The sequence below is a fragment of the Eptatretus burgeri genome, chromosome 9 (genome assembly GCF_056783735.1).
Source record: "Eptatretus burgeri isolate ZD-2024b chromosome 9, Ebu_testis_v1, whole genome shotgun sequence".
NCBI lineage: Eukaryota > Metazoa > Chordata > Myxini > Myxiniformes > Myxinidae > Eptatretus > Eptatretus burgeri.
In genome coordinates, this window is record NC_140969.1 from 46816625 (window position 1) to 46838499 (window position 21875).

Genomic DNA, 21875 nt, shown 5'->3' on the forward strand with positions numbered 1-21875 from the left:
TGTCATGGACAGCCGGGGACAGTTTCAATGTGATAGCCAAGTCGTATGCTGACTTCACTATTCGTCACTATGGAAAAGCAACAGTCGTTTTTGATGGTTATGATGATGGACCATCTATTAAGGACAATACACACAAGCGCCGTGGCCATATTGTTCATCCCGAAGTAAGCTTCACACCTGGAACAGAATTCTCTGGCAAAAAAGGATGAGTTCCTGTCCAGGAGCTCCAACAAGCAACAGCTCATCAACCTCATCAGTGAGGAAATGAAGAAAATTGGCTTGAACGTAATTCATGCACCAGGGGATGCCGATGTAGACATAGTAAAAGCGGCAGTGACATCGTCATACCAACAATCAACTACCCCGATTGGAGAAGATACAGATCTGTTGGTGCTATTATTGCATTACGCTAGCGTCGACAGCAAAGAACTGTATTTTCGTTCTGACAATTCATCCAGGAACTGGAAGGTGCACAATATCAACCAGCTGAAAGTATCATTGGGTGAAGAGCTATGCCCACATCTTCTCTTCCTTCATGCCTTCACTGGGTGTGACTCGACATCTCGAGTATTTGGAATTGGAAAAAAGTCAGCATTTCAGAAACTGGCAAAGGGGGATTCAGCAATCAAGACTTGTGCAAACACCTTCCTTGTCCCCAACCAAACAAGATACATGGTTGTGGAAAACGGCAACAATGCCATGAAAGCATTATTTGGAGGACATCCCTGTGATTCCCTCGCCAAGTTGCGATATAATGTCTTTGTGAAGAAACTGGCTTCAGCTAAGTCGTTTGTCACCCCAGAACGTCTGCCACCAACAGCGTCTTCAACAAGGTTTCACTCTCTGAGAGAATACCATCAGATTATGGTCTGGATGGGGAGGAACGGAAACTTGAAGGCAACAGACTGGGGTTGGAAACTGGAGGACAATAAACTAGTTCCAGTCATGTCAGACAAGGACGCTGCTCCAGAAAAGTTGTTGAAGATGATCCGATGCAACTGCACAACTGGCTGTAGAACAAGTCGCTGTAGCTGTAGGGGATACGGTCTGCCATGCCACAGCGTCTGCGGACCCTGTCAACTTGATACCTGCGAAAATCCTTTCAACAAGACAGTATCGGAGGACGAAGAGGAAGCATATTTTATCTATGGTAAATGCTACTTCAATGAACGAACTTTCGTTGATGTTTTCGATTTACCCTAACTTGAAGGCATTTTAATTGAAAGTACGTTCTAGAGGAAATGGTGATCATTGTGAGAGCTGATTAATTTATTACTTTCTAAATTACCAAAGCATATTTTTATTTATGTTATGCACAAGATGGTCAATTAATTCTGATCACTACACACGGGACAATTTTTCAGGTAGACACTATTTGAAGGATTGGGCATGACCTCCAAAACATAGGAATAAACACAAACACTACAAATGTAGTCCATTTATTGCCTGTTTTAAAACAAGTACACACCCATGGTGGCCATTTGGGGGGGGGGGAATTTTGGACGCCATCTTGGATTTAAGGCCTTACCATCACTAGTCAACTCTGAAAATGATATCAGGTGATTTGTTGACCTCCAAAACATAGAAATCGACACATACATCACACAAGCACAGCATTTATTGACAATTTAGTAGCAAATTTATGCCCATGGTGGCCATTTTGGGGGGCAATTTTGGATGCCATCTTGAATTTAAGGCTTTTCCATCACTGATCAACTTTGAAAATGATATCAGTGGATTTGTTGTCTGCCAACACATAGAAATCGACACATATATCACACATGCACGGTATTTATTGACAATTTAGTAGCAATTTTATGCCCATGGCGGCCATTTTGGACGCCATCTTGGATTTAAGGTTTTTCCCATCACTGATCAGCTTTGAAAATGGTTTCATTGGATTTGTTGACCTCCAAAACATAGCAATTGACACAAAAATCACAAATGTAGGCCAGCTATTGCACATTCTATGGAAATTTAAGCCCACGGCGGCCATTTTGGACGCCATCTTGAAAATAGGCCCTTTCCGGTAGGTGGATTTGAGTAGATTTTTAGTATGTTATTTTGGAGGTCAAAACCTACCCAAAACCGTTGAAAAACCTTTTGTATCAATTTTTTTGGGGTCAAACCACAAATTTACTCTACTGGTATATAATAGCACACATTAACTGACAAATATACAACGACAAGACATTTTTACCCATCGCTTCACTGACTGATTTAATCAAAAGACAGCTGTTGCACTTCACAAACATTCTGCACTATTCATTCAATCATTTGCCAGTGTTCATCTATCATCTGTTTCGAAGTCAGCTAACATAACCTTCGTCAACCATCCTTGCTGCTTATACAGTGCCCAGAGAAAAAGTCTACACCCCCTTTCAAAATTTTCACCTTTTGTTGCCTTATAGCCGGGAATTAAATTTCATTAAATCAGACTTTTCCCACCTTTATTTACATATCGTAACCCACAACTTCCAAGTGAAAAAACAAATTCTACAAATTTCAGAAAATTAATTAAAAATGCAAAACTAGAATATCTCGGTTGGAAAAGTGTCCACCCCTCTTATAATTGAAATTGTAAACTAGAAGGGCACTCAGTAGACTGCAAACCTCCGCCACGTCATGCCTGATCCACGAGAACATACCAGTCCCAATACATTTTTGAAATATAATGTTATTTATCGTTTTTGGCCCTATCTCTCAATGGTGAAGAATCACTTAAAAAAATTCTCATATCCAGATCCGCAATCGGATCTTCACCAAAATAAAATCAATAAGTCCTTGCGACACACCCGTGTCCACCAAGTTTCGTCCGAATCCGTCCACAACTTTTTGAGATATCGTGCTATGTATCATTTTTAGCCCTCTCTCGATGGTGAAGAATCACTTAAAAAATTCTAGTAGTTGGATCCGGATCTAGATCTTCACCAAAATCTAATCAGTTCGTCCTTATCACACACCCAACGTGTCCACAAAATTTCATCCGGATCCGTCCACAACTTTTTGAGATATCCTGTACACAAGGAGATTGGGACCAGACTGTGCAGAGCGTTGGCTGGCGCTGCTTAAGCAGTCTCTTTGGCTATTGGGCATAATCTTGGACAGGTCACCACTCCGACACAGTATAGCAGCATGCTGGCACTCATTTTGCCAACCTCGGAAGGATGATAGGTCGAGTTAACCCCACCTGGTATTAATTTAACAGCTGAGCAGGATTTGAACTCAGTACCCGAGGATCCAAAGCCTGCCACCCCACCCATTAAGCCAACACTCGGCATGATACAAACAGACAGACAGAAAGGGGTGAAAACATAACTTCCTTCACCTTCAGTGGCAGAAGTAGTTAGCTCAGGTGCAACCAACCACATTCAAAATCACACACCAAGTTAATTGGCCTCAATCTGTATTAAATTGCAGTGATTCTGATTATTTCAGAATAAAATCGGCTGTTCCTGTAGGTTTCCTCTGCTGGGTAGTGCATTTCACAGCAAATACTCAACCGTGAGAACCAAGGAGCTTTTAAAACACCTCCAGGATAAAGTTGTGGAAAGGCACAGATCAGGGAATGGGTATAAAAATATTTCAAAGGTCTTCAATACCCCTTAGAGCACAGTAAAGACAATAATTACAAAGCAGAAGGCGTATGGTACCACTAAGACCCTGCCTAGATTCGGCCGTCCCTCCAAACTGAATGAACAAGCAAGGAGGAGACTGATCAGAGAGGCCAAGAGGCCGATGGCAACTTTGTAAGAGCTACAGGCCTTTATGGCAGACACTGGTTACTGTGTGCATATGCCAACAACATCTCAAGCACTTCACAAGTCTGGTCTGCATGTTCGGGTGGCGAGAAAGAAGCCATTACTCAAAAAAAAGCCCACCTTGAGTCCCTTTTGAGGTATGCAAAAAACCACTGCATAGATTCTGAAGCCATGTGGTAAAAAGCTTTGTGGTCTGACAAAATCAAGATGGAACTTTTTGGCCTAAATGCAAAACGTTACGTTTGATGCAAACCCAACACAGGACATCACCTAAAGAACACCATCCCTACTGTGAAGCATGGCAGAAGCATCCCTACTGTGGCAGTATCATGTTTTGGGGGTGTTTCTCATCAGCAGGGACTAGGGCACTTGCCAGGATAGAAGGGAAAATGGATGGAGCAAAATACAGAAAAATCCTAGAGGAAAACCTGCTGTCCTCTTCAAGAAAGCTGAAATTGGAACGGAAGTCCACCTTTCAGCATGACAATGACCCGAAGCTCACAGCCAAAGCTACACTCGCGTAGTTAAGGCACAAAAATATAAATGTTCTTGAGTGGCCCAGTCAGAGTCCCGACCAAAATACAATCGAAAATCTGTGACATGACTTGAAGATTTATGTCCGTCAATGATCCTCACGCAACTTCACTGAGCTTGAACAGTTTTGTGCAGAAGAATGGGCAAATATTGCTCAGTCAAGGTGTGCAAAGTTGGTAGAGACCTATCCCAACAGACTCACAGCTGTAATTGCTGTCAATGGTGCTTACACCAGGTATTAACTCGGGGGAGGGGGGTGCGGGGGGGGGGACACTTATCCAACCAAGATATTCTAGTTTTGTGTTCTTCATGGATCTTTGAAATCTGTAGAATTTGTTTTTCACTTGGAAGTTGTGGGTTACGATGTGTAAATAAAATGTGGAAAAAGTTTAATTTAATGCAATTTAATTCCAGGCTACAAGGCAACAAAAGGTGAAAATTTTGAGAGTGCAGACTGTCTACAGGCACTGTATATGGTGTGAGCAAAAATCACTTCCGCTTCACTGTGAGCTCAGTGTTGGATGCTTTGGTTTGAACCTCCACTTAAAATAAATAAAATGAAACATTTTGAACTATTCTCACTCAGATTTCAATATCACCATAATGCATATTATCAAGTTGTTTAAACTTTCTTTATATCATGAGAAGATGATTTGTAATATCACAAAACACAAGGTGGCACTACATGGTACACATTTACATAGAGAGAATTTGGGTCTTCCCTCCACCCCCCCCCCATCTTGAACTTCCTCCCCCAGATATGCTACTCTGAAATCATGTTTAGGGTACCCTTAAGCAACATGCAAAATTTGGGTGGATATGGTTCAGTAGGTTTTTTTAAAAGTTTTTGAAGCATATATAAATAAAATAAAAACATTACGAAACAAAACAAAAACAAATTCACTTTTATAGTGCAAGATGTATCAGTTTTCCAGGATGCTCTTGTATGAGATAACGGCAACACAACATCCAATTGTTATTGCGACTGCTTATGCTGTATCTGCAACACCTCAGCAAGTGCACGTCACATGATTGACAATAGTTGCCATTACGTGTCACGAACTAGTGAACTAGTGCAATACAATTAACGAGGTGATTTGCATTATATTCAACAGATTATACATAGTTCAAGCAATATGCTGTAATCAAGCGTTTTGCCAAAACTGGCAAATTTGCTAGAGGAATTGCAGTATAGGGCTGGTAGGATGGCCTGGAGGGACACACTCCAAAATAAATGCTTACAATAACTGTCATTTATGAGGAAATGTGGGAGATGTCTGTAAAGTTACCTTTCAAGACCCAGAGAAAAGAGAGAAAATATATATATAAATGGGTCTATTTATTCAAGGGCCTTGTAGCTGCATACACATGCACATCAGAATCCACATTTGAACAAAAAAAGTGCAAACAGTCAAGTTCAACACTGAACCATCTGTATTTAGCACATCAAAAACAATTTCTAAAATCAGCAACTGTACATCACAAATGAGGCAAAAATCACCTTTGCATGGTTACATGGCAAACTTAGTTATAATTTTTTTTTTCTTCCAAACAAACCCAACTTCACCTGACTGATAGAAAAGATCAAGGAGACCTACGTTGCATCCTCACTTGTTTCAAATGTAGTCAACAGGAGAGAGAGAGAGAGAGAGAGAGAGAGAGAGAGAGAGAGAGAGAGAGAGAGAGAGAGAGAGAGAGAGAGAGAGAGAGAGAGAGAGAGAGAGAGAGAGACAGAGAGAGAGAGAGAGAGACAGACAGAGAGAGAGAGACACAGACAGACAGAGAGAGAGAGAGACAGAGAGAGAGAGAGAGAGAGAGAGACAGAGAGAGAGAGAGAGACAGAGACAGAGAGAGAGAGACAGAGAGAGAGAGACAGAGACAGAGAGAGAGAGAGAGAGAGAGAGAGAGAGAGAGAGAGAGAGAGAGAGAGAGAGAGAGAGAGAGAGAGAGAGAGAGAGAGAGAGAGAGAGAGAGAGAGAGAGAGAGAGAGAGAGAGAGAGAGAGAGAGAGAGAGAGAGAGAGAACAAACAACCTAATTATACAATTAATTTTCTGCAAAAGCCTCTTTAGTAACAAGCAAAACAAAAACTTAATTTTGGTGCAAAATGTCCAAGAGGTATCCATGACGAACATGACTGAGGCTTAATCCTCTATGGTGACAGACATTTGATCGATCCATACTGCAGATTTGTGGTCATTCATGCATTGCAGGTAGGTGCTGGAAAATATTCTGATCAAACTCTGTATTTCTTCCTCAGCTCCATGAGCTTTGTGGTATTCACAGTGGGACATGATGCGGCATGGTCAAGCAGAGCGTTGGCAACTGCACAGCAATGGGGGAAAGTGAATGTTAGTTTGCAATTGGTGGTGGACCATCCTTTCATGTGAACTCTGAAATGGTACATTAAACTCACAACTGCTGAACTTTCCAAGCAATCTAAAGGCACCACATTCCTGTAATCCATCTCAGATTGAAACAGTGGTAAAGAAGTGCACTAGGAATCAACTCAAGCAAATGCATTTCAGAGAGAAGCACAATGATTATGGAAGGGAAGCTTGAGCATTTTGTTCAGTTGGAGTTTTAAAAATACTGTCGGACCCCACTATTCGCAGGGGATACATTCCTAGAAAATACCGTGAATAGTGAGGCATTGTTTCAATGGAAAAATGGGAGATAGGTTCCTGGCGGTTCGTGTTTCATGAGGGAAAATCAAAAATCCCGTGAATATGCGAAGCACAGGGCCGCGAATGTTGAAGCAGGTCGCACTTTATAAACCACGAATACGCGGGGTCCACGAATAGCGGGGTTTGACTGTAAAGAAATGGCACATTCTTGGTTCTTTCACAAATAAGCTTTTAGAATGTCATTGCCAAAGCGGTGTCAGATGAAGGGAATTAAAACAAAAGGTTGGGGGTGGGGAACCTTGTTCGATATATTGTCCTGAGTAAAGCCTTGAAATGACTGGATTTGCTAATTACGATATAGTAGATGCTCCCTCAAGATGAATGTTCAAGTGTATTTTTTCATATTATTTAAAAATTAATGGAAGAGCTTATGCATAATACAAGCTACCTCCAAAAATATTAGAAAGGTGACATTTTCAAACCTCAAATGCCTTACAAAACAGGAAGCTGATGTGCACTCCCCTGACATGGATACAGTGCCTACATATCCATGGAATGCTATCTTCATAGAGACAGGATGAGGTTTCATGAGATCATGTTCCATTCTTCAGTCACTGCCAGTCCAAATTACCCAAGGTTATGTGGAAGGTTAGGACATTGACGAACGGTGTCCTCGAAGGTTGCAAATATATTGCATCGGATCGAGGTCTGGGCTCAATGTATTACAAAGATCTTTCCATTACCTCCCGATTAATGACTTCATTACCTATACAGACGGTTTCCTGCTTGAGGTACTCCAATATGATCCTGGCTATACGTCATCGAGCATTACGTTGCATCAGAATCAAGTCTGGGCTGGTGGCACCAGCAAATTGTATACAGCAGGATCGAGGACTTTGTCAAAAGTATGACCTTGCTATAACCTTGGAAGCATGAGATCTCTGCAGAACTTTCAAACTTGTCTACCTCAAAAATGTGGTGGCACCTTGTTAAGTCTGTCTCTATCATATGTCCCCCCCCCCAACCTCTTCCATCCCTTCCCCCACTTAAAATGGCATCACAGTGGACAATATTTGTGAGAAGGCCAAATTCCTCAATTCTGTATCCCAACCTGTGCCTCTCTGTACCTGCTCTTGACAACGATTCTGCAACTGGACCAGACGGCATCAGCTCACGTGCCCGAAAGACCCGCTGTACTGCTCTTGAACTTCCGCTTTCTGCTCTTTTCACCCAAAAACTTTGCCCTTGCTTATCATCTGCTTAGAAATCCACCATCATCACATCTACTATAAATGGATGAGGTGTGTGTGTGTGTGTGTGTGTGTGTGTGTGTGTGTGTGTGTGTGTGTGTGTGTGTGTGTGTGTGTGTGTGTGTGTGTGTGTGTGTTCTATGGGGGCTTTCTGATGTGGAGTGTGACACACCAAAATTATCTCCTGAGTTGATTAGGCTAATTAGCTACAAAGAACCCAAAATAATTCCCATGTTTTAAACACATGCCATGTTAAGGTGTGTGTGTGTGTATATATATATATATATATATATATATATATATATATATATATATATATATATATATATATATATATATATATATATATATATATATATATATATATATATATATATATATATATATATATATATATATATATCTGCTTAAGAGGTCATTCCACAGCATGGCATTCTAATTACAAAATAAATAACAAAAATATTAATATTTTAACAAAGCATATATTATATTAATACTATTGTATCTGATGTTTGTTTCATGGTTAATGTGGCTGGCTTAAGCTCTTATGGTCTTTAGGTACTGCCCCGTTTCCATTGAATTCACACCAGGTGAGGTCGGCGAAATGAGTACTCGTGCACTGGCAATAAGAGGGCAGTGCATCAGCGGCACAGCCGTGTCCCCAGAAAATGATGCAACCAACAGCCACAGGCTGCACACAATAGCGAGCTATTCATACTATTGACATTAACAACAATAATAATAATAATAGTAGTACAAATTGGCAATAATAATAACGAATGGATGATCCCTGCCCTGCCCCAAGCTCATCTGGGTTTGGTGAAAAGGCAAGCTAATGCTCAAGCAGTATGGCAGGCAGGTATGCTACAAGGCCGTTAAGACTAATGAAAATTTGGTCCAATGGACCCATTAGTTACATAAACAAGGTGCAAAAACCGATCCCCTTAACTACACACCAATCAGCTTTCTTCTGATCATCAGCAAGGTCATGGAGTCCATCATCGCAGTTGATAGGGTGTCCTTCCTTTTCTCCAACGGCCTCATCTAAGATGATCAATTTGCGTTCAGATTATGTCACTACCTTGGACATTCCGATTCCACTCACCCAACAATGGATGGATGCCCTCAATGTCAGACACAAGATCAAGGCTGCTCTCCCCTGCATCACATATTGTTCAGCTTGAGGCCAGTGGAAACCAAAGCCTTCAAGATCATTGGAATCTCCCACGCTGAAGCTGAGTCTATGGGTCTATCACTTCGCCATCGCAGACAGGTCGGTGGTCTCTGTCTTCTACTGCCTCCTTTCTGGTCTTGCACCCTCTGCTCTTTCCATGCTTTGTCAGCCCCCAGGTTTCTGCAGAGCTCACACGGTCCACCCTCAACCTTCTTCTGGTTACACTACCTAAATCCAGGATCACTGCTCACCTCCACTCATTTATTCCTCTTTTTTCCTGGCTGTGGAATCAACTTCCACATCCTCTTTAATCTCATTCTTCCATTCACATCTTCAAGACAGCTGTTCACCACCATCTCAGATCATCACCAATCCAAATCCATGATCTTTTTGACTGCTGTTAACCATCCCCAAGCCCACCTCTTCAAATTTCAGTCTTTCATTCTGTAACCACCTTGTCCATCCCCACCCTTCATTCTTCCCAAAATCCCTTATTTGTCCAAGTCTCCCTCAACACTGCTGTTGGTGTCTATCCCCCCTCTCTTAATCTATTGTTCCTTTTGTTCTGTTGTGTCCTAAACAGTTATGCTCTAGCTCCTCCACAAGCCTCGACTTTGCATACAAAAAAAAAAATAAACAAGCAGTCAGAGATGGGTCCTTACGAAATCGTCAACTTGACCTCTGACCTTGTCTAATAAAAGCTGTCTCCAGAGAAGGTAGCGACACAAACCAGAAGTTTCTACGATGATTCTGTATCAAACCATCAAAAATCGAATGTTTGACCTCACTGTGACATTGACCTTTGACCGATTTTGACCAAAATCTAATCAGCGCGAGCCATCACCCTCCTGAATCACGTGGTGTAAATTGACATTGGTAGCTTCTTCCGTTCTCGAGTTATCGTGCCTACAAACAAACACACAAACACACACAAACAAACAAACACACAAACAGAGGACGGAAGTCATCAATATGCTTACGAAATCTTTAGATTTCGTAAGAAAAAATTACCCCCGTGTGGGGGTGACGGTCATCTGTATAATACCACAAGTTCTCAATGTTCAGTTATGACCGAAGACTACTGCGCAGTTCTACTGCGCAGCTCGAATTGCGCAATTTGGTTTAAGTTTGGTTGAAGTTGCGCAGTTTGGTTTGGACTCGGCATTTTGGCGCGCGCTCGCGCACGAAATCATATTTTGAAAATAAATGCCGACGTTTACATTTCGGGTTTTGAAACTTATGCACCTTCGGCGGAAAATGTGTAAATATAAAAGGCTAAAAATGTGTTTTTGATTTATATTTCATTTCTCCTTCCTTCCTTCTTTGCGAATCGCATCAGCGTTTTTGGCCATCTTCCAGATCATGTGACGATCAAACGGGAAGGAAATTCAAAAATCTGTCCGGTTAGATACAAGATAATATTTTTTACTATCATAATCAATAAACAGTTGCCGAATATCTTGAAGAATGGCAGACTAGATAGGTTTTGAAAATTGCGATTTTAATAACTTAGGTGACCTCATGACCTTGACCCTGACCTTGACCTTGAACCCGGACAAAAGTTATATCGTTGTGCAACACTCATCGACCTTTACCCACATACTTCGTTTCATCAAGATCGGAAAGAAAAATTGTTGACGGACGTACGGACGGACATTTGGTCTGGCGGGATGACCGAAAAACGAATAAGGCAGGAATACAAAAATTATCGCAGAATAAATTTATCTGTTTCAAGCAAAGTATTCTTCAGACTTTTGCTAATCTAGATCAGGCAGACAATAAGGAAAACGACAGAACAGCAGGATAGTTTTATTTAAAAAGACAGAAGATGCACCATTGACTAGATTTTCGCTCTTAGACGGATTTTCGAAAAAGGTGTGCGTTTGCAAAACCATTGTTCAGCATGCACAATGCAAGTATTTCTATAAAGGATGCACTATTAGAGTGTGTTCAAGTCTAGAACGTATGAAACGTGACTACGTCAAAAATACATGGGATTGGAACATGAATCAACACAATAAAACCGAAAAGGTCCATTTATCCGCTGTATGTTGTTGTCAATGTTGTCAATGTCAAATGTCAATGTTGTCAATGTCATGTTGTCAATGCATCGACACACCACAAAAGCACAAACACACCAGCACACCAAATAAGTCCTGGCAAGGGTCTGGAATCTTTGATTGCTCTTTCTCGTTTTTTTTTTTTGGCATCCTAGTGAAGGCAAATACTGATGAAAGTGAATGCTTGAAGGGAATGATCTATTCATCTTAACAAGAGTGTACTGCAATTTTGCACTTCTGTTAAAAGTTATACATTATTCAAATACTGTACATTATTGCAACAGCAGTTCCTCACCACAAGTTTCTTTCGTCTCCATGAACATGGTTGCCATGTCGAAGCGTGACACCTCTGACAGGTTCTGCATGAAAGCAAAAGTGAGTGCAGGCTCCTCATGACTTGAAAAAGATGGGGATGGGAGGGGAAGGATGAAGTGACATTTCAGTTAAACTTCTGAGTTTGTGGGTCCATCATTAGCAGTGCAACATGTGACATCACATATGCTTTTTGAATGATTGTGGACATGAGGTAGCCATCTCCACCAAATTACTGCGAAATTCACTAAAGTTGCCCTTACTGCTGAATTGCTAAAAACTTTCTTAATATTAAAATTTGTAGTAAAACAACAAACAAAAAAAACAAACACCACATGCAATCATAGTTACATGAAGTAATTATCAGTTTTTAAGTTTTTATTTTTTTTCATGGTGATTTCAATTGTCACCATGCAACTTGGCTGGGTGTTGGTACCTCTCTCACCAGCCAAAGCACTTCAGCAAAGGACTTCTGTGACTTCTTGGGACTGACTCAATCTGTAAATTTTACAACCTGGATTTCTCCCATTGGCAAATCCTCCCTTCTGGATTTGATTCTGACCAGCTTCAACACCAATGTCTCAGGCTCTTCGTCTGCTCCAATTGGTTCATCTGATCATGTGCTTGTGAAGGTCAACAACCCTCAAGCCATTCTCGGAGAATGGCTTCATTACTGGCGAGTCTGGCTGTTCACTTAGGAAAACTGACAGGGACTGCAAGTAGCCATCACACTTAAGGACAGGTCACAGATATCTACCAGCCCTGATATTAGCTCAGCCTGGGAATTCTTCCACAGAAACTCGCTCTCCCTTATGCACAGATTAAATCCATCTCGACTTCAGTTATAATATCCATCCTCCAACCCATGGTATGCTGAATCTGGTGGTGAGGCAGTTGCCTTGAAACGACATACGATCTCTTCCTGGAAGGCAAATCTGACCGAAGGCAACCTCAGATCATTCCACAAAGGCCACAAGGGTGTCTCCACTCTTAGGAGAGCAAAAAAAACCTCTGTCCAAACTTGAAAACTTGTCTCCCTCCTCTAAAAACTGATCAGACCTTGTTAAGTCTGTCTTGTGCATGCTCCTCCTGCATCCCTTCCCTAACTTCAAATGTCACCACAGCCGACTCCACTGGTGAGAAGGCCGAATGCCTCAATTCTGTGTTTGCTTCTAAATCTTGTGTCCCCAACACCTCACCCTCTGTACTCACCCTGCGCTGTTTCCCGCAACTGCTGGATTCTTTCTTTTTCACCTGAGATGGAGAAATTTTACGCAACCCTAGACTGATCCTGCATGGGAATTATCAGCTCAAGTGTCCGAAAAAAGGCTCTGCTGCTCTTGCACATCCTCTTTCTGCTCTTTTCACCCTACAATTTGCCTAAGGTCATCTTCCGTCTATTTGGAAATCAGCCAACATCACTGCATATCAGAAAAAAAGGTGTAAAAAAAAAAAAACAATCTCCTTAACCACAGATATCAGCTTGCTTCCAATCATCAAAACGATCATGGAATCCATTATCACAGAAGAGATGAAATCCTTCCTTTCACCCAATGACCTCATCTCAGATCATCAACTTGGATCAGGCTCTACTTTGGACAGACTGCTTCTACTCTCCAAACAATTGATCGTGGCCCTCAATGTCAGACATGAGAGCAGGGCCGTCTCCCGAGACATATCATGAGCTTTTGATACAATATCCCACGTTCTTCTACAAACTCTCTGTCGATAACATCCAAGGCGAACTCCACTCTTGGGTCACTGACTTCCTCTACTCTCCTTGCCAACGTGTGGTTCTCAATGGAATCGTTTCATCCCATCTTCTTGTCAAGGCTGGAGTGCCCTAGGCAGTGTTCTGGCCCAGTCCTATTCCTAATCTTCATCAATGATCTCTCTGACTGGAAAATCCCCTTTCTCACTTTGCTGATGACTCCACCCTCGACCACGACACACCCCCTCCTTCAGACAGACAGTCAGCAGCCACTTCCCTCTGTTCAGATCTTGACAAAATCACAAGCTGGTCAAACACTTGGAATTGGTCTTTCAATCCTGACAAATCTCATACTCACTCTCTCTTTCTGAAACGACAAACTGGCAAACCCTCTTATCTACTTTCTTTACAATCCTCTTGAGGAAGTTCAGTCATTCAAACTCCTGGGTCTCACAATCAGCCATGATCTTTCTTGTGCAAACCGCATTTCAAAGTTAGCTTCCAAAGCCAGTCGCTGACTGGGCATCCTTTGTTGTACAAAGTCCTTCCTTGGCATACCTGAACTTTTATCCACTGAAAAGGCCTTCATCTACAGCTAGATGGAATACTGCTCTCCCCTCTGGGCTGGCTCTCCTGTCTCACACCTTGGAAACCAAGGCCTTCAAGATCATGGAATCGCCCATGATGAAGCCGAGTCTATGGGCCTATCACTTTACCATTGCAGACAAGTCGGTGGTGTCTGTCTTCTTCCACTTCCTTTCTGGTCTTGCACATTCTGTCCTCTTTATAACTCCCCCCAGATTTCTGTAAGGTCCACCAGCAACACCCTTCTGGTGAAACTCCCAAAATCCAGAACCAATGCTCACCTCCAATCATTCATTCCTCTTTTTTCCCCCCACCTACAGAACCAACTTCCACATTCTCTTCAATCTCATCATTTCATCCAGGTTTTCAAGACAGCTGTTCACCACCATCTCAGATCATCTCTCATCCAAAACGGCAATATTGTGGTTTTGCGAAAAGGGAACCCCCTCCACTCCCCCCCCCCCCAGTGGCTATGGAACACACCATATAGCGGTCTCGAGACAGTTATTTCATTAGTATTCGTTTTAGATAGCCCTTTCCTTAGGTCTAGTGGGTTTATGGGACAAAATGCATTGTGAGGGCTTTTAGGCAGGTCTTTATTCTCATCCTCTGTCCATTTTATTGTACTTTACTACTACACACAACTTTCCATTCATGCATAGCAACAAGGGTAGCCTTCATTAGCATGTGCCGCCAAAACCTCGTTCAAACTTCGTGCCATTCTCCAACGGCACATCACCTCAGACCTTTGCCGTACTTGATCCCCAATGCCACAACATTTCTACGACTACCACAAAGCCTTTATGAAAATCCCAACATCAATCCAAGCTTGCTTACTTACTTTCATCATTAACTGCCACAACCACTGCCACACTTCAATCACCTCACCATAACTCACGGCTACGACACTTCAAACACCTCGCCACAACTCACAACACCACCGCTATGAATTCCACAACCACAGTCACCACCACTGCCCTTTAGAGATGTTGGGGAATAATGGGCACCACATACCATTACAGATGCTTGTGCTTGAGACGTTCTGGCATGTAGCTTGAAGCGCAAGTGTGTGCAAGAATCCATTCAACATCGCATGGCTAGCCCTCACACTCTATTCAATTACGGCCCCCATTTTGTGTCCAGCACATGTTCGTGGAGAGCGTTACTAGATACCCTCTCCCCATGTTAAAGTTGGAGATGAGTGGTGTGGTGAGACACAGAAGCGAATGAGGCCATTTCCGATGCCAAGTCTACGAATGGCGGGGCCAAAACCAGGGGAAGTGCCAGTGCACCAATAGGGATGCTTGGAAACGCAAACTGTCCAGCCCGATTCATATTTAGACTCTGACCTCGCCAAACAATGATAAAAAATAAAAAAGAAACAGAATGCATTTGGCTTTATATTTTTGGTTTGGTAAGCGGTACGGGATGGAAGGTGAAGCTGAACAGGCAGATGTAGCTTGTGTAATGGAGCAGGTGGAACGGGGGCGCTGGGTGGGACAGTGATCCAGGCGCCGTGCTGAGCACATTCATGAGAGCCAAGCCAAAACACATTTACACTTAGACTTCCTCACACATCATTAGGACTATCTTCTCACACGTTCTGTCTTGTTTTCCATCTCATCTGCTGTGCATGCAAAAGAACAATCGGCAAGGGCAAGTCCTGACACACGTTCTTTTCAGAGTGACCCCATACAATGCACCTCTTTCCATTTTCTTCTCTGCACCTCATCTGCATTTCACTTACACCTCATCTCACCTTCTCTGACCACGCAGCATGAGACATCCCCAGTTTTCTCCCTTCTTCCCTCCCTCTAAAGCGACTGGGAAGTGTTGGTCCATCGACTGCGAGAGGCAACAAAGAGGTCACCAACACCTCGTCTTTCTTTTCTCCCTAACTTTCCTCGGGGAATGTTTCTGATGGCACCTGTCCTCATGCAAGATAAGATTGGAGAAGTGTAGTATCGGTACAAGTTCTGCCCTGTTTTTTCATTGTTCTTTGTAAATATTTGCATGTTCTTTTGCCCTACCTGCTTGTAATAAATGTACCCAGTTTGTCACGTCTTTTCTCTATTGGTCCAGCGTAGTCCGCATGTAGTTTAGCTGGGAAGTTCTGCCCCACATAATTTTCTCTTGTTAGCCGATGCGTACTCGCAGCTTCGCTCGGCTGCACCGGATCCGGTGAGTTAAAGTACGCATTGAGGGCACAATACCCCCGTGGTGCCGCCATCCGCGAGATATCACGCGAGGTAATGCAATGATGGCAGTACCAATCAGCACTTGTGGTTGCTTAACAACCCGCCAGAGCACAAAGTTATTCGTGCCCGGTGGCCTTAGGACTGGGTGTTCAACAGAAACTCGAGAGCTTCCCCCCCGTGGCGAAACTCAAAACCCGGATCCATAACAATATTTTCTACCCCGGTCAACCAGCTCACCCCCCACCGCCACTGCAAGTTTCTAGTCTTTCCTTCCCGAGTTTTCTTCTGTATCCATCTTGTCCAACCAATGCATTCTTCCCAACCCTCATTCTTACCCGCATCCCTTGTTTGCCCTTCTCCGTGTATTTTGTCCCTCAACCCTGCTGTTGGCAACCCTACCCCCCCTTTTCTGTTGCACATTTTTGTTCTGTTGTGTCCTGGTTCTTTGATGAGGCCATGACTTTGCATACCCCCAAAAAAAGAAGTCAACTTTAAAGTAGCACTTCATAATCAAATAGGTCTTTGGTTTATCAATAATAATATAAAGACAATACAATGAATCTCAGCCCTTGGGCATTCTTCTGTTTATAAAAGCTGCTGAAATATAAAAGAAAATTTAGGCTTCCACCCTTAAAGGTAAAATTACCATACGAGAACAGTAGGATAAAGAGAACATACACAATGAATGACTGTTCCATGATGTGCAGGATTTGGTACAGCACATCTGGCTCGAGAGAGTTCTGAAAGATCTTTGTGAGTGTCGTTGGTTCTATTTGCTGCAAAATATGTGTGCACACAATGTCAGTTTCATAAGAAGTATCTTTTTCCTACACTGCAGAAATAAGTATCTCTACCTGGTAATTAATTATGACTTGTGCAATTTCTATACATGGTAGCACATTTGTATTTGGACACACCTTCAGATAGCGGTGCGACATATCAGGCCGGCTGCGTAGTTTGCGGAGGTCTGTTTCTAGTTGGAAGGCATTTAGTGGGGTGGGTGGCAGAGTCAAGTTCAACAATCTTGTTGCTTCTTTCACCATAGCAGCCTCACCTACACCTATCCCTCCTCTTTGTTGTGTGCCTGTGTTTTTCACAACTCCACTTTGATGCAACGCCCCCACTGAAGGCTTTATGGCAAAGTCCTTGTGGGTGTCATGTACATACTCCTCAGATGGCTTCAATTCATTCTCGGAAACATATTTTCCCACAAATTTCTTCCCAGGAAATTGAGGATCTTCTTCAACCTCTTGTACGTCAATTATCCGAAGGGGTTTCTAAAGTGAAAAAAAAGGAGGAATTTGTCAAAATGGTTATCAATTTTTATGATGAGTTGGATTAAACAGAATATGTTTTCTGTTGCACCAAAAGAAGCAAGCATCATGAATGTAAATTATTAAAATATTAAACAAATTCCCCTCAATTTAAGATTATCAAACTTGTTAATGGTAGCGAATACAATCAATGATCAATGATCAAAGTTGATCGAATACAAGCAATGATCAAAGTTGCAAATCTTCGATAACATAGCTGTTCAGGCATGGGGCGTTGTGTACAGTACACAACTACAATTGGCATATTCAAGCAGCTTGCACTTCGGCACAAGGTGAACCGTAATACCATTGATCTCAACATTGGCGGTTCTGCTATTTGCAGACCCACTGTAATCGCGGTTCATAAAATGTGACCTGCTTCTATATTTGCAGTCCTGTGCTTCACGTATTTGCTGTTATTCATGGGATTTTTGATTTTCCCTTATGAATCACGAACTGCCAGGAACCTATCCCCCTTTTCCCCCAATTGAAACAAAGCCCCGACATTCACATTTTTCAGGAACATATCCCCCACAAATGTTGGGGTCCGACAGTATTTCCATCAACCAATTTGGACTTTGAGTCAAAGGATTCACCTATCATTAAGCATCTGGTTGGACAAACACTATTTGTGAAGCCTTGTGGGGCCATTCCTGGTTATCAACTGAGAAAAGATTGAGGGCAAGGTGGGAACTGTATAATCAGCCCACAGAGGGAATTTATAATATACTTAGTCAGAGACCAAGCACCGAAATACTATAATGTGTACAAGATGGGTATGTTGTGCAATAAAAATTGACAGATCCCCCTCTGGGCAGTTCACCAGAAAAGGAATTTGATGAATAAACAACACCTGATCTATCCTGTTGGCATACACAACAACCAATATCATATGACAAAAGATAATAAAGATCCAAAAGCAAGCGATATATTTTTGCATATCTTTTCCAGTAAGGGTCCAAAGTGCTCAAACCGAAGAGTTTTAGGAGTTATTTTTACATCAATTCCAAACTATGCACAATGTCACAATGAATTATCAAATGCAATTAAAGTAATTTAAAAAACAAGAACTTGCCTGAGAACGTAGATGGACTGGCTTGCTAATTGGCCGAATGGCTCTTCCTGTGAGAGTGGAGAGGTCCTTGGCTTGGGTTTTTGGGTGCATAACATCAGTCTCACTTAACCCCCTTTCTCGAGTTCCAAGCTCCTTCAATACAAAGACACCATTAACTGCAGCACAACAGCACTATCCATCATGATTTAAAAAAAAAAAATGCTCCAGTTTTTATCTATGTATCTATGTATTACGAGTTTGTGCTCCGACAATGTTTTATTGAAGAAAAAAATAAAAAAAGAAGAGAAAAAGTTTGTGGACTTATGAACTATCATCTGCTTATAACTAACATTGTGATGTTCACACTCCCTGCCACGTGTACCCACTTCTGGTGTTATTGTCTGAATCACCTGAAGTACTGTAGTATGCAACATTGATGAATATCTGCATGGAATAATCCCTCAGTATTATTATATGTGACACCTTGGCTTACATTTTTCCAGAGTGACCCCTGCTGTGATCATTCAATGCCTCCACCCCCATGATGGCATTTTCACATCAATGGGAAGAGTTGCATCACGGCAGGTCATCATTTCCAGAATAACTGCTACAAAGTTTCTTTACATTCCTTGTTGAAATATCATTTACCCTGACGATTCTTTTCACTTTTATGAGGGTTTTTACTCTTTGTGTTGTTGATGTTGTTGTGTTGCTCCGGTCAGTTCTGCTCGAACAGGCCCGCGACACGGAGATAGCCAATCGATCTCCCAAGAGAACCCCAGAAATCCCTCACATCGATAATGTTGTGCTCTTGCTTAAGGTGAGCCAGGATCACACAGTCTTCCAAAATGTGTTTTTTGAGTGTGGGGCGGCCGGACAGAGGTTGCAGGTGTCATCGAGTTTGTGTTTGTCGTGTAAGAGCTGTGGGTGGTGTCCACAGTGGAGGCGTGCAAGGTTAACATGATCGGACCGGGAGAGTAATTGGCCTGCATCATGGATGGGTGGGGGTTTTCTGCCCAGGATACCGTTTGGCCTAGTTTGTCGATTGCTTTTATGGTGATGTAGTGTGGTGTGAATGTGTATTTTGTAGCTTCCGTTGTTCATTAACCTCTGCCATCGAAGATGGACGGAGGTTACTGTTTTCACCCCTGTTTGTTTGTTTGTTTGTTTGTGAACAGTATTACGGAAAAACTCCGACGGATTTCGACGAAACTTGGTGGGGCGATGATGTATGGTCCAAGGATCATGCCATTAGATTTTGGACTTGGTCCAAAGTCCAATATGGCCGCTATGGTGGCCATTTTGAAAAAATATTTGAATTTTTGTTTTTGCAATTCTACATGTTTTAAGTGATTTCCAACCCTGCCCCCCCCCAAATTTGTTAGAGAAAAAAACCCCAAAAATTTTGCAACTTTTTTTCAACAAAATTTCGATATATTTTTTTTTTTTTTGCTTTTCTTCATGTTACAAGTGATTTCCAACAAAAAACATGCCAAAATTATAATTGCGGCTGATTTTGGAACTTCAGGTGGATATACCCACGTAAAATCAATTTGTCTCAAGGAATCTAGTTGTGACGAATAAATTGAGTATGTAAAAGTTAAAAGTAAAAGGGAAAGTTGCAAACGATAACTCTGTGAGCACTGTTGACGTCAAATTGAATGAATAGGATATCAGGTTCACTTGAGTGACCAAGCAGTATTGGCAGCGGAGGTTTTGCACTCTACCGAGTGCTCCCCCTCTAGTTGGGAGGATGTTTTGGAGGATGTCACTGTCGTGTCTTTGTGTTGTCCCTTTAATGTGTCTAGGGGCCTGTGGGTGATTATACATGTTGCGGCAAGAGTGATGAGGGTTGGCACTTGCCTTTGCAAGGAACTGTGCACCTGTCATGTCAAAGTGGTCTTAGATTTTTAGCATTTTTACTTCTGTGGGTAGGTAAGGTGCTCAATGGGTGTTGTTAATGTGCAACCTGTGATGATGTGAAGGACTTTGTTTTGTTTGGTTTGTAGGGTGTTGAGATTTGTTTGATAGGCTGGAGGCCCAAGATGAGCTTGCGTAGTTAATAACTCATTGAATGTACTGTTTGTATATCAGCGATGTTGTTTCTTTGTGGTGTCTGAAGTCGAAGCCTGTGAGTGCCCAAATTGTGTTCATCCTGGGTGTGCATTTTTTTGATGTTTGTGATGTGATCTGAGAATGACATACATGTGTTAAAAGTGATGTCGAGTATTTTTGGTTGGTGTGTGTGTGGGATAGGGATAGAGATAGAGATGTTGTTGTTCAGTGTGATGTTTGGTGCAGCGCTATGTTCTTTAGTGCAATTTGTTAAAAAGAGTCACTGTTGATTTTGAAGGGGTGACTTTCAGTTTGTTGATGGTGAGCCAGGTTTGTAGGGTGCTGAGGAAGGGTTGAAGTTGTGCTGTGGTGGGGTGCTGAGGAAGGGTTGAAGTTCATGTTGCTACGAGTCAAGGTAATGGTTATATCGTCTGCGTATGAGGCTACTTGTATGTTCTCAGATGATTGTGGAATGTCGTGAGGGAACAGATTAAAGAGTGTGGGGGAGAGGACTGAGCCTTGATGGACTCCGATAGGAAAGCATCGGGTGCATGACTTTCCGTAAAAAAAAAAAAAAAAAAAAAAAAAAAAATTACGAATGACTGTCTGCATGATAGGTAGTTGGCCAGTCAGTGTTTGGTGTTGTAGTGCATGTTTGTGTTGAGTCTTTTGTTTATGAGTAAGCTTTGGGGAAGTGTGTGAAATGCTTTGCTGAGGTCTACTGTGGTGAGAATAGTGTTTTGGTGGGTTTTTTTTTTATTGTTGAAGCTTTCAAAAGTGTTTTGTGTGGGGTTTGTGAGGAGAGTGGTGGTGGAGTGGTTTGGTCTGAATCCGTGTTGGGTGTGTGACAGAGTTATGTGAGGGTTTGTGAGTGCGAGTACGAGACATTCTCGAACTTTGGAAGGTGTGCAAGTTTATGTGATAGGTCTGTACGAGGCTGCTTTGGTGGGATCTTTGTTTGGTTTAAGGATGGTAATGATTTTGCTTAGTTTTCAAATTTGGGGAATTTGTGAGTGTTGGTAGGAGAAGTTGCTTGTATGTACGAGGGCTGATATGCCATGTGGTCCAAATGGTTTTAAATGTAAATTGGAGATGTTATCAGGACTGGTATCCTGCGAGTTTTTGATGCTTTTTTGTTGTTTGTGCGTTAGTGAATGGTGTGATGGTGTTGTCAAGTTGGCAGCTTAGTTTGCATCTTGTAATATTCCTTTCCTCTTTCCTGGGTCCTATATGACTTGTGTTT

General features: G+C 42.1%; 2 protein-coding genes across 2 annotated transcripts in view; one reads left to right on the forward strand and one right to left on the reverse strand.

Moving 5' to 3' along the window:
* The window catches only part of LOC147020068 (tetraspanin-12-like), a 153498-nt gene that overhangs the window by 85070 nt on the left and 46553 nt on the right, over positions 1 to 21875 (forward strand). The gene's annotated exons all lie outside the window — the stretch shown is intronic.
* The window catches only part of RPAP3 (RNA polymerase II associated protein 3), a 111334-nt gene continuing 95680 nt past the window's right edge, over positions 6222 to 21875 (reverse strand). Inside the window, exons 7-11 of the mRNA XM_085895067.1 lie at positions 18599 to 18730; positions 17128 to 17487; positions 16889 to 16986; positions 11700 to 11800; positions 6222 to 6618 (exon numbers count right to left, since the gene is read on the reverse strand). Of these exons, the coding sequence (XP_085751193.1) occupies positions 6530 to 6618; positions 11700 to 11800; positions 16889 to 16986; positions 17128 to 17487; positions 18599 to 18730 (780 nt within the window). The 3' untranslated portion in view covers positions 6222 to 6529. The remainder of the gene's footprint in view (positions 6619 to 11699; positions 11801 to 16888; positions 16987 to 17127; positions 17488 to 18598; positions 18731 to 21875) is intronic.